This window comes from Zootoca vivipara, chromosome 15, assembly GCF_965207765.1.
Source record: "Zootoca vivipara chromosome 15, rZooViv2.hap1.1, whole genome shotgun sequence".
Taxonomy (NCBI): domain Eukaryota; kingdom Metazoa; phylum Chordata; class Lepidosauria; order Squamata; family Lacertidae; genus Zootoca; species Zootoca vivipara.
Genome location: NC_142598.1, coordinates 8,595,994 through 8,614,907, shown reverse-complemented (window position 1 = coordinate 8,614,907; position 18,914 = coordinate 8,595,994). Strand labels below are relative to the sequence as shown.

The following is an 18,914-nucleotide window of genomic DNA, read 5'->3' as shown; positions in this document are numbered from 1 at the left end:
GTGTGTAATAAGTAAAAAAAATACAAGTGCCTCAAGCCAGGATGCCAAGAAGTTCAAAGCAATTGGAAAGACCTCTTGTTGCCATTGACCATGCAAGGCTTCCTTCTTAGGGGATAGATACTGGTTGGGAAGCTGAGCCCCAGGACTGGACTCTTCAGCGGGGTGTGTGTGTGCGTGTCAAGAGAAAGTTTTCAGTCAGCCTTTTGAACCTAGGATTGGCCCAGATCAATGTTTGCATAGTATGCCAACCCCCACCAAGTTTATCAAGAGCAGGCTGCACAAACATACTGTTTAGCTGTTGCTGTAAAAAAAGGGGAGGAAAAAGAAAAACCACTGTCATTTTTGACAGCCTTGCTAATTTCTTTTGAAATTCCCAGGTTGCTCAAACTCCTCCCCATTTACTGATTAAACACAGATTGCAAAAGGGCTTGGACAGGGGCTCAGAGGATAAATACTGAGACGGTAACCTGCCTCTCCTGTTCCCCCAGATCACCATGGAGGGGACAGCTTTCTACCTGGTGGCTGTCCTCTTGGTCTCTTTCCCGACTTCTTCTCACAGCCAACTGTAAGTACAAGTCAGATGTCAGCAGTTCACAGCAGCACCGCATTTCTTAATCAAGGGGAGTTTTCTGCACAGGGAAGCATTTCCTGCTGCTTTCTCTTATGTGCTGAGGAGATCCATCAAATTCAGGAATCCTTTTAGGGGTGATTTAAAATTGCTTCAGATGTAGTGTGAAGAGGTTTTTTTGCTTAGGGGGGGGGGAATTGCCTGCAGCAGAAAATCCAAATATCACTCTCCCCCGGCCCCTCACCACCATAGTGATGGAAATATCATTTAAAATAATCATGAACTGGCTGCTTCCAACCATACTCCTAAGTCTGCTGCCTGAAGCAAGCCACTTCACTGCCTGGTGGCAGCGCCGGCTCTGAATTTGTGACATGCAGAAATGTTCTTTGTACAAGAAGTGTGGAAGCCATGGAAGAACAGAAGAATCCTGCTTTAGCAGTGTGTCTCTGGGTCCATCTGATCTCGCATTCTGCCTCCCTGGAGTGGCCCACCTTTGGAAAACTCTCCATTAGGGCATGAAGGCAACAGCCCTCCCCTGTTGCTCGTCTCCAGTTTCTGATCACCTCTGAGCATGACGTTTCAATTTAGCCATCCTGATTTAGGCTTCATGGCATGTCTGACAATTACATGTGTGTGTGTTCTGTTGCGTGTACATGTGTTGGAGTGCTAGTCAGCTGTGGTGTAAAATGACTAATTACCAAGACATTTTATTTACCAAGATGTTTATTATGTTTTTATATGTGTTGGAAGCCGCCCATAGTGGATAATAATAATATAATAATAATATAATACAACATATATAATATGTATTATATGTATAATATAATACAACAACAACAATTCTACCTGAGGCAAAGGGCAAGGCAGCATCCCCTATAGCTCTGTGTAGAGAAGCTTGCCAAATTGCCAGGATTAATCTTATTTTTTACACTAGTGACTGGACCTCCATTGCGCCGAGGGGCAGCAGCAGGCTAGTTTAGGGGTTACACACAGCTCTGTCTTCCAACATTTTGCCATTGGCACTCGCCCCCTGCCATCTGTCTCCAGAGATGGCCACTTCACTCTGCCTAATGATAGGACCAGTCCTGCATTTACGCACAATCAAAAAAGAGAAAACGCATCACCTTAAAAGAGGACACTGATTTTTCATACAATCTGTATATGCTGCTGTCTATATAGAGATGCACCTTTAGCAGTGATTACTACAAATTATTTAGAAATAAAATACCTCTCACCATAAGGTGGGAGAGGAAAGTATGACAAGGTGAACTCTGTGCCTGTTTCCTGTGCTATTGATGGGCAATCTTTGCAAGGTCCTTGCTCTCCCTTGTTAGGTTCATTATCATTAAGACAAACTTTGACCAGATAGCTCAGGGGTCAGCAACCTTTTTCAGCCATGGGCTGGTCCACCGTCCCTCAGACCATGTAGGGGGCTGGACTATATTTTGAAAAAAAGAAGTACAAATTCCTATGCCCCACAAATAACCCAGAGATGCATTTTAAATAAAAGGACACATTCTACTCATGTAAAAACACGCTGATTCCTGGACCGTCCGTGGGCTGGATTGAGAAGGCGATTGGGCCGCATCCAGCCCCCGGGCCTTAGGTTGCCTACTCCTGAGATAGCTCTTTGTATAGAGAACTCATTCAAATAATAGAGGGTTGTCCTCCAACAGCCCTTCAAACAGGGAAGTGTCCTTGGCACACTGACACCCTATGATAGAGCATGAGACTCTGAAGCTTAAGGTTGTGGGTTCAAGCCTTTCGTTGGGCAAAAAGATTCCTGCATTGCTACCACATTGCAGGGGACTTGGGCTAGAGGAGCCTTGCGGTCCCTTCCAACTCTGCAATTCTATAATTCTGTTGTATGCACAGCTACATGTTGTTGATGCCACCTGTGATCAACTCAGCATTTACGTGAGCTGACTTTTGTCAGATGCCATCACTCTGTGTCAGCCGTGATGGGATGTGGGGAGGGTATGGAGTAAATGTGGAAATGTCCTCATCAGGCATAAATCAAAAGTTAGTACAGCCCAAAAGGAAAAGTTACAATCAAAAAGTCGCTGAACCTGAACTCAGATTTATTGGTTTAGAGAGGGTTTTTTGAAAGTGAAGTAGAATTTAATCCAAACCTAAAATATTTTTGTTGCCTTAGACCTGAATAGGAACCCAACCTCTAATTCTAAAAAAAAAGGTACACGAGAGCACTCACATTAGGGAGCCAGACCCTTTTCCTTTTCTTTGCTGACCTCCTTATGTTTGGCTAACATTGGAAGGAGTCAGGGATTTCATGAAGGGACCCCAACCTTATGTTTATATACCGCGCTTAAAGGCAAAACCTTCTCAAAGCAATTTATAAAACATAAAACAATAAAATATGCATCATATACAATCAACTAAAACAGCAGCATTATCCAGAGTGCTAGTAATTTGTAACCAGGTGGTTACAAATTACAAACATAAGAGGAAAAAGCAAAGTGCAAAATCTAATTTCAAGACTTATGCATTGAATGACAGCTGGTGTCCACGTCCAGATTACTGTTCTGCGATTCCGGGACAAATTGTGGTGTGATCTCATAGGAGGAAGTCAGATGTTGATTTCACATTATGGCTGAGGTTAGAAAATAATGATTGACGAGGGCCCTACCGTCTTCCTTGCATAGGAGCCAACTCCTAGGGGCCAATGTTCTGCCGCCGCGCCCCCCCCCCCCAGTTGATGGGCATTGCCATTCAAGTGGTGTGTGTGCCATGTCTTGTGATCAATTATGTGGGATGGGACGTACTTCCTCCCCCCCCCTGGATTTTATTGAAGTTGGCACCCCTGATTCCTTGGAATCTTTAAAAGATATCGTATACATGCCTTGGAGGTCACATGGGCAGCATCCTCTTCTGTGAGTAATTTTGCTGTAATACTAATTCAGCCATTCTGTGGCTTGTTTTCCTACTCAATGCAAGTGGACAGAGGATTGCAGGCAACATATATCATTCACCAATATAAAACCACAGCAATTACCCCAGTGTAATATGAACTTCATGGCTGTGTGAGGTTTTGAAGCCAGGATTGGACTCCCAGGCGCTAGCCCAACAATCTTATCTCTGCAATTTCAACAGAAGCCTCCAGAATTCGTTCATCTCTCCCACATGCCACCATTTCTCACAACCACTTAAGTAAAGGAAGAAAAACTGGGTTGCTGTATGAACTTCCATTATGCAGTTTTCTCACCCTAATTTTACAACAAAAGCAAAAACAATAGAACAAAAATAAAAACCCCTTTCCTCATTCTTTTTTTAAATGATATTTATTCATTTTGCACATAAAAAGAAATAACACAAAATACAAAATAAAAAAGGAGCACACAAAAAAGAAGAAAAAAAGGACCTCCCTACCCCCAAAAATAAAAATAAAAATATAACAACAACAATAAAAAAGAAGGAAAAAATAGATCTAATAATCTTATATCATTTTCATAACATTGAGACTTCCCCGGTTCCCCCCTCATTGATTCCCTAATTTACTTCCTCGTAGAGCAATTTTCACATTATACCAAATAATTTTTAATTAATTAACATTTCCTCATTCATTATCACCATTTAATTATATCTATAAACTCAATTTTTAAATACTTATGTTCTAATATATCTCCCCAACTTAAATTTTTTACCAGCAATTAAACTGCATTTTAATGCTTCATTCTCCCCCCCTTCCCCTGGACCCAGATTCCCTGGATACCTCAGCAAATTCCATATTTCGTACCAGTGTCAGACTTTTCCAATCAAACCAGCCTAAAATCACATGATTAAACATTTTATTCCACTCCCACCCTTTCCAAAAGCTTCCAGCAATATTTTTTAAAACCACTCTGCTGTTTCCACACTTTTCTTGCTGCTTCCCAGCACCCCCCTTCTTCCTTCCCCTCGACCCAGAGCTTTCCCTGCACACCCTCTCTCACTGGGTGTGCAGAGACCCCCCCCGGTTCTCCGTTGAAGAGTTCTTTTTTTAAATCCAAAACTTGTCCCACATCTCCCACTTGTGGGGCATTTTGACAATCTTCTTCCTCTTCTCCTTTACAGTTTTGAAGTTCTTCTAAGTTATTACTGTCTATCGTTTTTATTTCGTCCTCCGTGTCATCTGAGCAGGTCACTTCTCTTCCTGAGTCCTTATCCATATCTCCCCTCGTGATCTCAAGTCTTTTGTTAATTTGTCGCCAGTGTTCATTGTTCTTGACCAGCTCTTCCTTAATGTATAAAAGTTCCAAATAGATCTTTTGGTAATATGAATCTTGTGCTGATGTTGAGACTGCCATCGTCCTTGCTCTCAAATCCCGTGGGAAAACAGCAGATAATAAAACCGGATGTGACAGGTGTCAAATTCCCAGATGGAGTCCATTTTAAGTCCAGTTCTGGCTATTCCATAAATCCAAATATCAATAGCATAGTCTTTTCTTAATAACAACAAAATATCAATCCATTCACAGATCTCTCCAGGGACCTAGTTCCAGTCTCCTGGAGGGGTTTGAGAGTCTGATTCCTGGTAAATTGGTTACTTCCTCTCTCTTCCCTTGCTGGGGATCAAATTACTGCTTCACAAAACAATCAAAGTGGGAGACCGACTTCCGTTTTTGTAGTCACCTACCGTGTCAGAATTTTAAAAGAATGTTGCCAATCACGCTTTTTTACTCACACTGAGTTTTTTTCCTGATCGTTGCCTTTTGCGGAAGGAATCCATCGCTCTCTGGGTGAAGGCTCGGGATGTTGCTTCTGGAGGTAATGCTGGTGCCCAAAATGGCTCCCGCGACTGCCACTCCGCTGGCTCTCGGGGGCTCTGCCGAGCTTCCCGGGCAGGGGAGGAGTCACGTCGGGAGCTCCGCAGGGCAAATTTAGCCCCCAGGAAGCTCAACCCGGGGTTCTGTGGGGATCCGCGTGCCCCTGCGGTATTCCCCCCCCTCCGCGAATGCCAGAAGCCTCAGAGCTCGAGGCTTCTGCGTCCTCCCACCAGCGCGATAGACCGGAAGTCCCCCTTTCCTCATTCTTACCTCCATCAAGAAATGTGCCTGGACAAAAATCCTCCCTCCTCATTCTTTCTTAAACTGTTTTCTCTTGATGGGGACAGAGGAGGGATCTTCTGCTAGTGGTTTTTATGACTGGCTAAGCGGAGAAGATGGGTGGAAGCCTCTCTGTCACTGGAAATGTATTGATATTATTCTAGGTGACAGGACAAAGACTGGACCGTGGCTTTGGAGGTTTTTTGGGGGGGTTTCAGAATCTTGACAGGGTGATGCCTATAAATGAGGGCCTCTTAAACCATTTGTTTCTTGAATTTCCCAAAGCAAGAGGAGTTGGCAAAGGAGCATGGAGCATACCAAAGCATGGAGGAGCTGTGGTAAAGGTATTTAGATGCAACAAACAGACTCACTGCAATGAACTTTTTCTCCTTTGTAGCTACTCCCTCATCACCCCAAGTGTCCTGCGAGTAGAGACCGATGAGACGATTGTGGTGGAGGCTCATGGAAGCAACTTTGACACACAGGTCACCATCTCTGTGCATGACTTCCCACAGAAGAGAAACACCTTGTATATGGTCCAAGTTCCCATGAACCCAGCAAATGGCATGATGGTGACACCAGCCATAAAGGTGGGTGCAGAGCGAAGATTAGGGACGGTGCCATAGTGTATGTGCAAAAATCAAGCTCCAGACTTGTGCACACTCAACCTAGAAGCAAGTCGCATTGAACACAGTGGGGCATACATACGATTGCGCAGTTTGTCTGTTACATTTGGGGTGGTTGGATTAGCATATAAAAAGAGAAACTCTGAGAGGGGTAAGGGAAGGGCAAATCATCTGTACTATCAAGCCCAATGATGGGAAATTTAAAGAAAGTACAATGCTGTCTGATCAGACCTGAATATAACACATCAGAAGATTCAGATTGTTATAGCTCCCAGACCAGCTTTAGTAAAATATATTTGTGAGGATTTGTGTGATCGTATGCAATGGTCCTATTTCAGTATCTGCTTTCTGGAAGGGTCAGCAGTAAATTTGGGCTGAAAAATGTTAGGGTTGACAACCTGGATAAAAACCAGTCTCACCCACCTTTGTGCCTTGATCTGCAGATATTCACCTGTGAAACTCATTCTTCGCACAGTCTAAACATGATAATTTGCCCATTGCAGATGTTCAAACTGCTATTAAAAGTGAAAACTGCAAGATTCTTTCAAATGACTGCACTGAGTATTCATGTATAGGGTTGCCCTACAGCTGATTGTAGGGCAGTGTTTCTCAAACTTGAGTCTCTAGCTGTTGTTGGATTACAACTCCCAACATCTCTAGCTGGCAGGACCAGTGGTCAGGAATGATGGGATTTGTAGTCCAACAGCAGCTGGAGACCCAAGTTTGAGAAACACTTTTATAGGGCGTTATTCCTAATGCTTAAGGAAGGATTCTAAGAAAAGTGGTTTACCATTTTGATGTTTCTTCTTAATGGATTTGACTTTGCTAGTGGCTGGATGCAGAGGAGTGGGGGGGGGGGGGTTGGAGGCACCAGCTGGGGAACCCGCAAGGTAAGAAGTCTCAGAGCCAGGGGACTGGTGGTGGGATGATGATGAGTGGCCAGAGGGAGAAGAGGGAGCAGACTGGGAAGAGGAGGTGTCGGAATATGAAGAGGTAGAGCTGGAAGAGGCTGTGGCAGAGAACAGTCCAGACTCAAAGGCAGAAGCGGAGGCTGGAGAGGAGGGGGGCTGATGAGGGAGCCAGGCTGTCTCCCCTTCCTGCAGTGACCAGCTCCCTTCTCCCCTGGTATTTCAGAACCCAAAGAGGCATGAAGAGGGTGGAGCAAAGATAGACAAGGTGTTGGAGTCTCAGATTGCTTGGGAAGAACCAGGGGGAAGAGAAGATTTAGGGAGCTGTGGGAAGCCAGGGACCTTCTGTCCTCACAACTGACTCATTTGGGCAAGATCTACCAGGAAGAGTTGCTGTGCTCACTAGGCCTGGCCTCCTGAGCTGTTTTGTTTCTTTGATTAAAGAGAACTAACTTCACCAACACTATATGAGTTATTTTAGACCTGATAACACATACCCTGACATAGTTATATCAAATTATAGTCCCAGCATTTAGGAAATATTAGTCATACTTTGGTTTTCGAATAGCTTAGTTCTCGAACGTTTACGTTACTCATGGATTTTAAAATGTTACAAACCTTCATGCATCTGGCCTCTTTTGAGAAGCTATCTTCCTCTCTTCCACTAGACTCCAGGGCTCACAAATATAACTTTGGGTGTCATTAAAAGGCAGGAAATTGTTATTTAACGTCTTGGTGTGTGTCCCCCCCCCCAACAGAGAAACCCAGCCAGATGGGTGGGGTATAAATAATAAATTATTATTATTATTACTTCTGATATTTTTCTACATCAAGTGCCAAGGATCTCAACCGGACTCGGATAGTAAGCACTTTGACTTGTTTGGGGGACTGGGGGAGATTTGATGTTCCACCTAAGGTAACAACGTGTTCCTATTTGTTTTATTTCTGTCGGCATCAGTGCTAGATTTACGTTTAAGATGAACAAGATATAGTGGTACCTCAGGTTGCGTACTCAATCCGTTTTGGGGTGCCGTTCACACCCCAAAATGTACGCAGCCCGAGTGGCGCTTTAGCGCATGCACGAAGTGCCAATAGAGCGCTTCTGTGCACGCACAAAGCGCGCAGAACGCTTCTGCACATGCGCGCGCGGCAGACCCTGGAAGCAAACACTTCCGGGTCCGCCGAGTATGCAACCTGAAAGTACGCAACCCACAGCGTATTCAGCCCGATGTATGACTGTATAGCTTAGCCCCCCCCCCCCCCAAAAAAAATTAAAAGGGGGGAAACTGGATGTACGTTTCCAAAATATAAGATAAAAAACAAATAAAATTAAACCTACATACAGCAACAGTGGCAAATGGCTTTAGATACCTATTAGGTCCATAAATGACCATATAGCATATATTCAACACAAGAAACAGCGACAATTTGTTGTTGACAAAGGACAGCCGGACCTATAAAGGGCCCCATTACCTTCAGTAGCTTAGGGCCTCATCCAACATAAATCCGGCCCTGGTTGGTATGGTGAGCAGCATGTATCTTGGTCTTTTATGAATATATACTTCAGGCCTTCTTCTATGATTAGTCACAATTTGGCTCTGTCTTATGGTTTCAGCTGAGGGAACCTGAAATATCTAAATTCTATTTTTAAAGTGCCTTTGGCAAGTTAATGTATTGTCTCTTTAGTCTGGAGTTAATGAAGTGTACAGCCACGTCTCTTGGCTTGTTTGCATTAAGAGCAAAAGAGAATGTCAGACTGTGGACAAACTCTGTTGTCAGCATGTCTATGGCCATTTATTTGAAGTGTTCAGTGAGCCTGTCATGCAAGAAGCACTCCGAGCTGCCATCCTCCACATGCTCTGGGAATCATCTGAATAATAAATTATAGCAACAACTTATTTTCTTAAGGTCATCCAGCTTACTTATGCGCTCCTTAGTTAAATCTCTTGCACACTTCAGTTTTATTTGCCAGTCAGCAGCCATATTTGATGCAGTGCCAACTGTTTGCTGAATGATCTGCATTTACCTTGTCAAGAAAAGGAGTTACTCTTCAATTGGGCTGATCTTAGGGATGTTACAGAATTCTGTCAGACACAGAAATGGGAACAGAAATTCCCACTATTTTCACGTTTGTCTGAGGTCAGGAATGAATATCATGCAATCATATGAGTAGTATTCACTATTGTGGTGCTTTTTTAGTGCGTAAACATTTTGTAAATAATGATGTTGTTTTGGGCAACGAAAAGAGCCAACCAAAGTGGTTAACCTTTTTTGGGGGATTGAAGTTGTTGAGCTTTTTTATTATTTTACCCCAAAGTTTTTGAGCTTTGTTTAGGATTGAAGTTGTTGAGGTTTTTTTTTTTAGGATTTGGTAGTTACACAAAGAAACTGTGAGTTCATCTCTTATGGAGACTGAACTCATGTGCTGCTGGCTGAGAGCCAGCAGACAGCAAAATTACATTTAGATAACAAAATGACTGCAGGAGAGCAGCATGGCAGCAAAAGATCATCAAAAGAGCAATAAGAAACAAGACGAACTGAGAAAATGGCTGCATGTCTCTTTTGTGGAGTCAGCTGGAGCCATGGCCATCTCCCAGGTCACATGCAGGGGGAGGAAGCTCCAGACGTCACACTGACTGGATGTAGTTGAAGCAAAATTCCAAGTATGTTCGGTACTTGGCCAATAAATGATTCCTCATCCTTCCTTCCTTATCCTTATGTCCACCTGCATGTGGCCACTCTAGGGAAATAAGGAATGTTGCATTTGACCGTACCAATGGTTTACATCCCACATAACAAAGTGTCAAGCAAACAGGAGAGTTAAACATCTGAATGAGTTTAGCTGCAGGGCAAGGAGGTCAGGGCATTCTATTCTGCCCCCCTCCAGCCCTTTGACCTAAACAAGTTTTCCTGATTCCCTTAACACAGGTTCCTGCCAAAGACCTGAAGAAGGATTCCAAGCAAAACCAGTATGTGGTTGTCCAGGCCAGCTGTCCTCAGTTCACATTGGAGAAGACGGTTCTGGTCTCCTTCCAGAGTGGATATCTCTTTGTTCAGACAGATAAAACCATCTACACCCCTGGATCTGCAGGTGAAGCCTTCTGCTAGCCCCACCTTATCTGGGACCACAGTAAGGGGTATAGAGTGGATCAGGCATCCCCAAACAGCGGCCCTCCAGATGTTTTGGCCTACAACTCCCATGATCCCTAGCTAACAGGACCAGTGGTCGGGGAAAGATGGGAACTGTAGTCCAAAACATCTGGAGGGCCGAAGTTTGGGGATGCCTGGAGTGGATAACCAGCTTGGGGTCAGCATTTGATTTATGTTTCAGATCTTTACTATTATTAGATGCACCCCTAGTTGCAACTAGAGTTAAACAAATATTAACACTCCTACCACACACACACACACACCTGACAACTCAAGTTGGTCTGAAAAAGTTCTGTGTATTCATCCCTCAGGTATTGTAGGTTTTTGTAGTCTTTAAGCAGAACCAGCAGCCTCTCTTCTGCAAGAGGCAACTGTAGGACAAAGCAAATGGATCTGCACACCATGGGATGTGAGAGTAACAGACAGCTTGTTGGGACTGTGGCACTCACCTGGCCTCCCTCCAGCTGAGTTGTAGCTGCATACTGTCCCAAAGAGGAGGAGAGGGGAGGCTGACACAGTACAGACTACCAGAAGGAGCACTGGATTGGCTTAGCCCCTGCTTCTCTCTGCTGCTATGCGGCAGTGACTCAGCCAGTGGGAGGTCGGGTGAGCAGTGCACCTTCAACATGCCATAGTCCACTACCAGAAATGGATTTGTTTTCTGGTATTTTTATCTTTAAACAATAAGGAAAAAACCCCTGCAAGATTTGTATATCTCAAAATACGGATAGTTACAGGTAGGTAGCCGTGTTGGTCTGAGTCGAAGCAAAATAAAAAAATTCCTTCAGTAGCACCTTAAAGACCAACTAAGTTTATATTTTGGTATGAGCTTTCGTGTGCATGCACACTTCTTCAGATACACTAGAAACAGAAGTGTCAGACCCTATATACTATATACAGAGGGTGGTGGGGGTGGGTGGGAATGGGTGATGGGCTGATGGGAGTGGTAAACCTGTAGATGGCTGTTAATGGCTGCTGATGGCTGCAATTAGTCCTGGGCTGAGGTGCTAAAGAAAGCTTGATCATGCATAATGAGATAAGAATCCGATGTCTCTATCCAAGGAGCAAAATACGGATGTGAGCGTGTGTGCGTGTGTGTGTGCTCCACCAGTACTCCCCCATGCCCCAAAATGACACACACACAGACCAAATGTGTAGGATGGATGTAGTTCATGTTTCCTTTTCTTTCTATTTCTTTTCAAACTCAAATACCTCTCTTTTATTTCTCAGTGCGCTACCGTGTCTTTTCTGTGGGCCACAACATGGAGCATTTGGAAAAGCCTGTGATTGTTGAGTTTGAGGTGAGAGGCACATCTGAAGGCAGCCCTGTTTAGGGAAGCTTTTAATGTTTAACAGACCATTGTATTTTAATATTTTGTTGGAAGCCGCCCAGAGTGGCTGGGGAAACCAGTGCAGCATTGGCCACCTGAAATTGCAGTTGGTGTTTCACTAAATGTTCTGTGGTGATTTCGCAGAAAGAGTGATGGCCATCTTAGGAAGCATATGGCATGGGCATTTTTCATAGCTCCTTAAATGCCATTTCAGACCTTGGCAGTGCTGGCCCATCCCAGCAGTGGTATTATGGGAAACTATCTCACCAAGACCTTGGGAAAATAACTATACTGGGATTTGGGGGGGGGGGGCATCAGGCTGTTTACTTTTTCCCTCTCAGTCACACAACCATTTATATCTCCTGCTCCTCCTTTTAAGGAGCCCAAAGTGGCAAGATGTCCTCCTTCCTCTTCTGTCCTCCTGCCTGTATCTTAAAAGCCAGTTCAGAGTGCCTGTTTTAGCGTCTGGTAGTAAAAGCAATTACTACTAAAGACTGGTGTGGCGAGCGCACAGAAACAAGGGGGAGAAAAGAAAGATTTACAACGGGAATAAGGGTGAAGTCCTATTTGCCAAGAGGTCACTGTACAGCGGTAAATCTGGCCTCCAAGGAGCATCCCACAGCTGTAGCTGCTTCTGTGGCAGCAGGTAATACATTCCTTGGAGACTGGATCTGCTGGTCCTATAGATCCTGCCTCCTGAGGCAATCACCTCACCTTGCCTCATGCGCCGGCCCTGTATTGTTTTTCAGCAGTGCTGGAATATGATTGCTGTAGAGATTAGGTTGCCCCCATCTCTTGTACTACAAGGATAGCTAATTGAAGCAAGGCTGGCGATTCTTAAATGTGTTATTGCTTATTGTTACTGGTTTTTTGTTTTCAAAGATTTGTACTTTTAAATACAGAAAGCCACTTTGTGGAGGAGTTCCTCAAAAAGAAGTGTGTGAATCTCCTAAACCAATTAATTAAATTAACTATCTTCACAACAGTTTAGGCCAGAGCCATCCTGGAAGCTTTGTGTCTAAGCCGAGATCAAGGACCTGGTAGACTAGAACTAAAGCTTTACCTATCTAGAGAATTTGGTTTTTCCACATTATGAATACTGAGTGCAATCATTTTTCATTCCTTCAGCAGCCATTGAAACATGTTTTTCTCCTTCACAGACACCAGATGGCATTATTGTCAGCCAGAGTTCCGTCAGCCCCAGTTCAACAAACATCCGGCCTTACAACTTACCTGAGATTGTCAGGTATTGGACCATGAATACTACCATGCAGCATATTTGTACAGAAAGTGAGCTGAAACAGCAACCTGAGAAGAAAACTCATCAATGTGCAAAGTGCCCTTTATCCTTCTTTTGGGGGTTTCATATGAAACAAAACAAAAAACACTCCAAGCTCTCATCAATATTAGTATATATTTACCATCCACAACCACCCTGTGACATACACATAGCTGGGGTGTGAGAGTGTGATCTCACCCTCCAAATATCCACATCTTAATATTTTTTTGGGTAGGCATTCTGCTTAACACCCAAGCTTAACAGCACAGTCCTTTGCATGTATTCCCCATTGAGCCTAATATGGCTTATCTCAGGGGTGTATGACTAGGAGTGTGGCTGGGCAGAGTAAGCCCAACCCTGACCAGGAAGCAGTGATGTGGCAGATCCAACACTGCACCCAAGGCCTGTCACTCACCCTGGCCAGGGCGGAGGATGGGGAGTGGGTTTTCACACATATTTTGCTGAGCCAGCTCTAGAATGGCGCAGCTGAGAGACCTGAGGATTGGACCCCTTGGGTGGTCCTTGGGGCTCTGGGTTCAAGAGGCCCAAAGTCACCAGTACTCCACCATGCCCCAAAATGGCACTTTGGGGTTCTTCACAGAGTACCACCAGCAAAGAGAGTTGCTGATGCGATCTTGCTGCCCACTTTAATAATACAGTAGTAATAATAAGGGCTTGCTGATCAGAAGGTCGGCGGTTCGAATCCCTGTGACGGGGTGAGCTCCCGTTGCTCGGTCCCAGCTCCTGCCAACCTAGCAGTTCGAAAGCACGTCAAAGTGCAAGTAGATAAATAGGGACCGCTCCGGCGGGAAGGTAAACGGCGTTTCCGTGCGCTGCTCTGGTTTGCCAGAAGCAGCTTTGTCATGCTGGCCACATGATCCGGAAGCTGTCTGCGGACAAACACTGGCTCCCTCGGCCTATAGAGCGAGATGAGCGCTGCAACCCCAGAGTCGGACACGACTGGACCTGATGGTCAGGGGGCCCTTTACCTTTACCTTATATGCTATATGGTAATTTATGGACCTAATACTAATAATAATTTATTATTTCTACCTCCCCATCTGGCTGGAACAAGCATGGGAGGAAAGCTCTACATTGAGAACAAGAAGGGGGAAATCAACTTAATAATAATAATAATAATAATAATAATTTTATTATTTATACCCCACCCATCTGGCTGGGTTTTTCCAGCCACTCTGGGCGGCTCCCAACAGAATATTAAAAACACGATAAAACACCAAACATTAAAAACTTCCCTAAACAGGCCTGCCTTCACTTGTCTTCTAAAAGTCAGAATGTTTATATCCTTGACATTTCATGGGAGGGCGTTCCACAGGGCGGGCGCCAATACCGAAAATGCCCTCTGCCTGGTTCCCTGTAACCTCGCTTCTCGTAGTGAAGGAACCACCAGAAGGCCCTTGGAGCTGGACCTCAGTGTCCGGGCTGAATGATGGGGGTAGAGACGCTCCTTCAGGTATGGGCCAAGGCTGTTTAGGGCAGGGGTCAGCAACTTTTTTTAGCTGTGGGCCAGTCCACCGTCCCTCAGACCATGTGGTGGAAAAAGAACCGATTCCTATGCCCCACAAATAACCCAGAGATGCATTTTAAATAAAAGCACACATTCTACTCATGTAAAAACACCAGGCAGGCCCCACAAATAACCCAGAGATGGATTTTAAATAAAAGGACACATTCTACTCATGTAGAAACATGCTGATTCCTGGATGGTCCATGGGCCGGATTGAAAAGGCAATTGGGCTGCATCCGGTTCCTGCGCGTTAGGTTGCCTACCCCTGGTTTAGGGCTTTAAAGGTCAGCACCAACACTTTGAATTGTGCTCAGAAACGTAATGGGAGCCAATGTAGGTCTTTCAAGTGACCACTCCCAGCCACCAGTCCAGCTGCTGCATTCTGGGTTAGTTGTAGTTTCCAGGTCACCTTCAAAGGTAGCCCCACATAGAGCGCATTGGCACTTGGGCAAGGCTGAGCCCTCCACTGTATCAGAATCTTCCCCCTCCCTCAGCCATGGTGTGTTTCTCTGCTGGCCTCCAGAGAGGACCATAAGCACCATTTTAATTCTGACCACCATCAGGTGGTGGTGGGGAATGAGCATCAAAGATCATAGACCATATCCTCACCTCACCCATGACGAGAATAGGCCCTGCAGCCCATTCTTATTTCACCTTTACTATCATGAGTTGACAAAGCAGAAGCAGTGAAGATCCCTTCCTTTTCCTTCTCTAGTTTGGGGACATGGAAGATTGTGGCCAAGTATCAAGACTCCCCACAGGAGACCTTCACCACGCAATTTGACGTCAAGGAATATGGTAAGGATGACCATCTCTGCTTAGCATTTCCCCTGACCCATCTTAGGCATTGTTTCCTCTTTAATCCCTTGGGTTGGATTCAACAGATGAATCTTGCCAGTGAAAGCCCTGCCCACTTGTGCAACGGGGTTTACCTCCTCTCCCTGCTCCTGAAGTTGGCTTGTGAAGGGGTCGCGAGAACCCCCAGAACAGTGCACTGAGAGGGATTGTTGAATTGACTGTTTCCCAGGGAATACTCCCATTGGTCTTCCACCATGACACTTGGAATTGCTCATACTATTGAAATTGCTGGCATTGACCTGAAAGCTCACTACGCTCAGATATTCTCATCTTTCCATGAATGTTTATATGTTCTTCCCTTATTTTTCCCTCTAGTACTGCCAAGCTTTGAAGTAATAGTGGAGCCATCGGATAAGTTTTATTACATTGATAGCAACAGGGATTTCAGAGTGTCTATCACTGCAAGGTGGGTGCCTGCAACTGTGGGAAGGTAAAGATGAGGTATTACCTGCATAAAATCAAATTATCATGTCCAGAAAAACAAGAATTCACAGAATGATTTTAAACGCGTTTATTTGGAACCTTTTAAACGGTTAGAAATATTAGAATGCAAAATACAAAGCAAAAGAGGAGATATAATAAAGGGGGAGATAATAAGATCATGTTTTCATTATATTACAGAAAAGAAAATATACGATTTAATACCTTCCTGAAACTTATTATTCCAGATTGTAACAATCAATAGTTATCTTTCAGTAGATTTGCTTGCCTAAAAGGGAGTTATAATTTTCCCACTTTGGCTGCTAAGAAACATATCATGTGTAGTTGGGTTGCTATGTGAACCCTTTAAAAACTGTAAATAGCAGCCACTGGGGGCCCCAATCCAGTTGTTTTTATCTCACTAAGAACTTCCCTCTTAGAGTTCAGAACAGCTGGAGAGGGGAGAGGAAAGATCTGTTGGGATCACAGGACAAAGGCTAAGAGTAAAAACCTTATCAACACTCTCCATGGTGCCTGTCCTGACCAGGAACTGCTATTTACGATTTTTAAAAGATTCACAGGGTCACAGCTACAGGCAATGTGTGTAGTGTCACATGTAGTTTGACCCTTAGGGCAAAAATAGATGTGAGAGGGACAGACACATTTGTTCATGCACAAATCTATCCCATTCTTTTATAAAGGGAAGAAGCAGGAAATTCTATTAAAATATAAGAGGCAGATAGGTAAGGGAATTGAACCCTTCCCCTTCCCCAAGTTGATCTCATTGTCATTCTTGTCATTGCTTTTGTAAACAGACTACATTTTCCACAGATAAATCTGTATTCAAAGTGGTACAGTACGTACAAAAAACAACAGCATTCTAAATACAGTACAGTCGTACCTCTGCTTACGTATCCCTCTGGATACGCAAACTTTAGGCTGCAAACGTGGCAAACCCAGAAGCACTCTACGTGCTCACGCATGAGCAGAAGCGCTCTATGGCGCCATGCACATGCGCAGAACAGGCGCCTCCAGTTGCCAACACTTCGGGATGCGTCCGGAGCTCCAGAACAGATCCTGTTTGCAACCGGAGGTACCACTGTATCAGAATAACCAAACATAAGACATATAATATCACTGCAACATAATGCTAATGCTAATGCTAATAATAATAATAAGCAATTGCAGTTCTTTTATTATATCTAAGCATACATCTGCCTATGGTTCTGGCACCGGTCTCCTGCTTTTCATAGTCCTCAGCTCCCTCACACACATACCCCCATTTGACGTCGAAAACAGATCTTTAATTTCCCAAGAAAATAAGATAATAGGTTAATGACACTGATATTGATATTGATAGTTTTGCTTTCTCATTTGGTGAACTAACCAGAAATTTTATGTTAGGAAGAAAAGCAGATGAACTTAGGACTATAAAATGTATGTTGGGTGTCTTACATTTGTCACAAAAAACACATACTCCACCTCTCCCAACAAATGAAAAGGAAATTCAGTATGTTTTAACTTTATTCTCTTCTTTGAGGTTCTTAGCATTAAGGAAATGTGGTATTAACAGAAATGTGTTTTACATGCATTGTGACTGATGTAACACCACCAGGGTGCGACTGACATAGCCCAGAAGAGGGGAAACAAGCCTAGGTTGCCCGGTCCCGTGACTGAGCTGAACATGCAAGTTACAGATAAATTCTGGAGTCTGCAAAACTGTTACATTTGTCTCAGCTTTTAAAATGCAATTACAGTGGAACTTCAGCTTATGTTACCCTCGGGTAACGTAAACTTTGGGTTGCGAAAGCGGCAAACCTGGAAGTATTCTTCCGGTTTCGCCACTTGAGCATGCACAGAAGCGGCATCTCTGGTTGCAGAAACCTTGGGATCCGACCGGAGCTCCCGAACAGATCCCGTCACAACCGGAGGTACCACTGTACAGGAAAGCATCTAAACTGTCAGTGATTTGTTTTTGTTTTTGTAGGAAAGATCAGGGCAGTTAACAAAACAGTATAAGTTGTACTTGGAAGTTGAATGGAATCCATTCTGGAAGTCTTTTTCAACTTCCAAAACGTTCGGAAACCAAAGTGCGGCTTCTGATTGGCTGCAGGAAGCTCCTGCAGCCAATCGGAAGCCACAGAAGCCCTGTCAGACATTCGGGTTCCAAAGAACGTTCGCAAACTGGAACACTCACTTCTGTGTTTATTGTGTTCGGGAGCCAAAACGTCCGAGTTCCAAGGCGTTCGGGATCCAAGGTATGACTCTAATGTTAATGGAAGTTAAATAATATCAGCTATTTACTGTATTATAAATATTATAAATAATATTATAAATAATATCAGCGCGGGTGGCGCTGTGGGTTAAACCACAGGGCTTGCCGATCAGAAGGTCGGCGGTTCGAATCCCCGCGACGGGGTGAGCTCCCGTTGCTTGGTCCCTGCTCCTGCCAACCTACCAGTTTGAAAGCATGTCAAAGTGCAAGTAGATAAATAGGTACTGCTCCAGCAGGAAGGTAAATGGCGTTTCTGTGTGTTGCTCTGGTTTGCCAGAAGCAGCGTTGTCATGCTGGCCACATGACCCGGAAGCTGTATGCCGGCTCTCTCGGCCAATAACTTGAGATGAGCGCTGTAACCCCAGAGTCGGTCACGACTGGACCTAATGGTCAGGGGCCCCTTTACCTTTACCTTTTAATATCAGCTAAAACACAAAACGTTAAGTAAAAAAGCTTGCAAGAGTTACATTGGTCACTACAAAATCACCCAAGAGCAGTCTCCCCAGTTGTGATTCCCAGCAACTGGTAGTCATCTTCATGCTGCCTCTGAAAGTGGAAGTAGAACACAGCTTTCATGGCTAGTACTGTAGCTATTGATAGCCATGTCCTCTGTAAATTGACCCTTGCAATTTATTTTTGTTCTTTTAGGTTTCTCTATGGGAAGAATGTGGAGGGTGTGGCCTTTGTGCTCTTTGGAGTGAAAACAGATGATGTCAAACAGAGTATTCCAGATTCACTCAAGAGAATTGAAGTAAGATAGGTGCCTGTGCAGGGGCGTCTTACCCATAGAGGCTAGGGGCCCCAGGGCGCCAAGTTCTGGAGGGTGCCAGGGAAGAGGCGGAGGCTGGACACAGCGCCTCCCGGAATCAGCTCGCCACCCTCCGCCATGCTGTGCCAAAGCAGTGCCCGGCTCCTGCAGCCCCACTGGC

At 44.5% G+C, this 18,914-nt stretch overlaps 1 protein-coding gene across 1 annotated transcript in view; it reads left to right on the top strand.

Annotated features, from left to right (window-relative positions):
• Positions 1-478: 478 nt before the first annotated feature.
• C3 (complement C3) overlaps positions 479-18,914 on the top strand; it is a 73,593-nt gene continuing 55,157 nt past the window's right edge. Inside the window, exons 1-8 of the mRNA XM_060269008.2 lie at positions 479-565; positions 6,008-6,200; positions 10,073-10,235; positions 11,525-11,595; positions 12,786-12,871; positions 15,148-15,230; positions 15,606-15,696; positions 18,634-18,736. Coding sequence (XP_060124991.2) covers positions 495-565; positions 6,008-6,200; positions 10,073-10,235; positions 11,525-11,595; positions 12,786-12,871; positions 15,148-15,230; positions 15,606-15,696; positions 18,634-18,736 — 861 coding nt within the window. The 5' untranslated portion in view covers positions 479-494. The remainder of the gene's footprint in view (positions 566-6,007; positions 6,201-10,072; positions 10,236-11,524; positions 11,596-12,785; positions 12,872-15,147; positions 15,231-15,605; positions 15,697-18,633; positions 18,737-18,914) is intronic.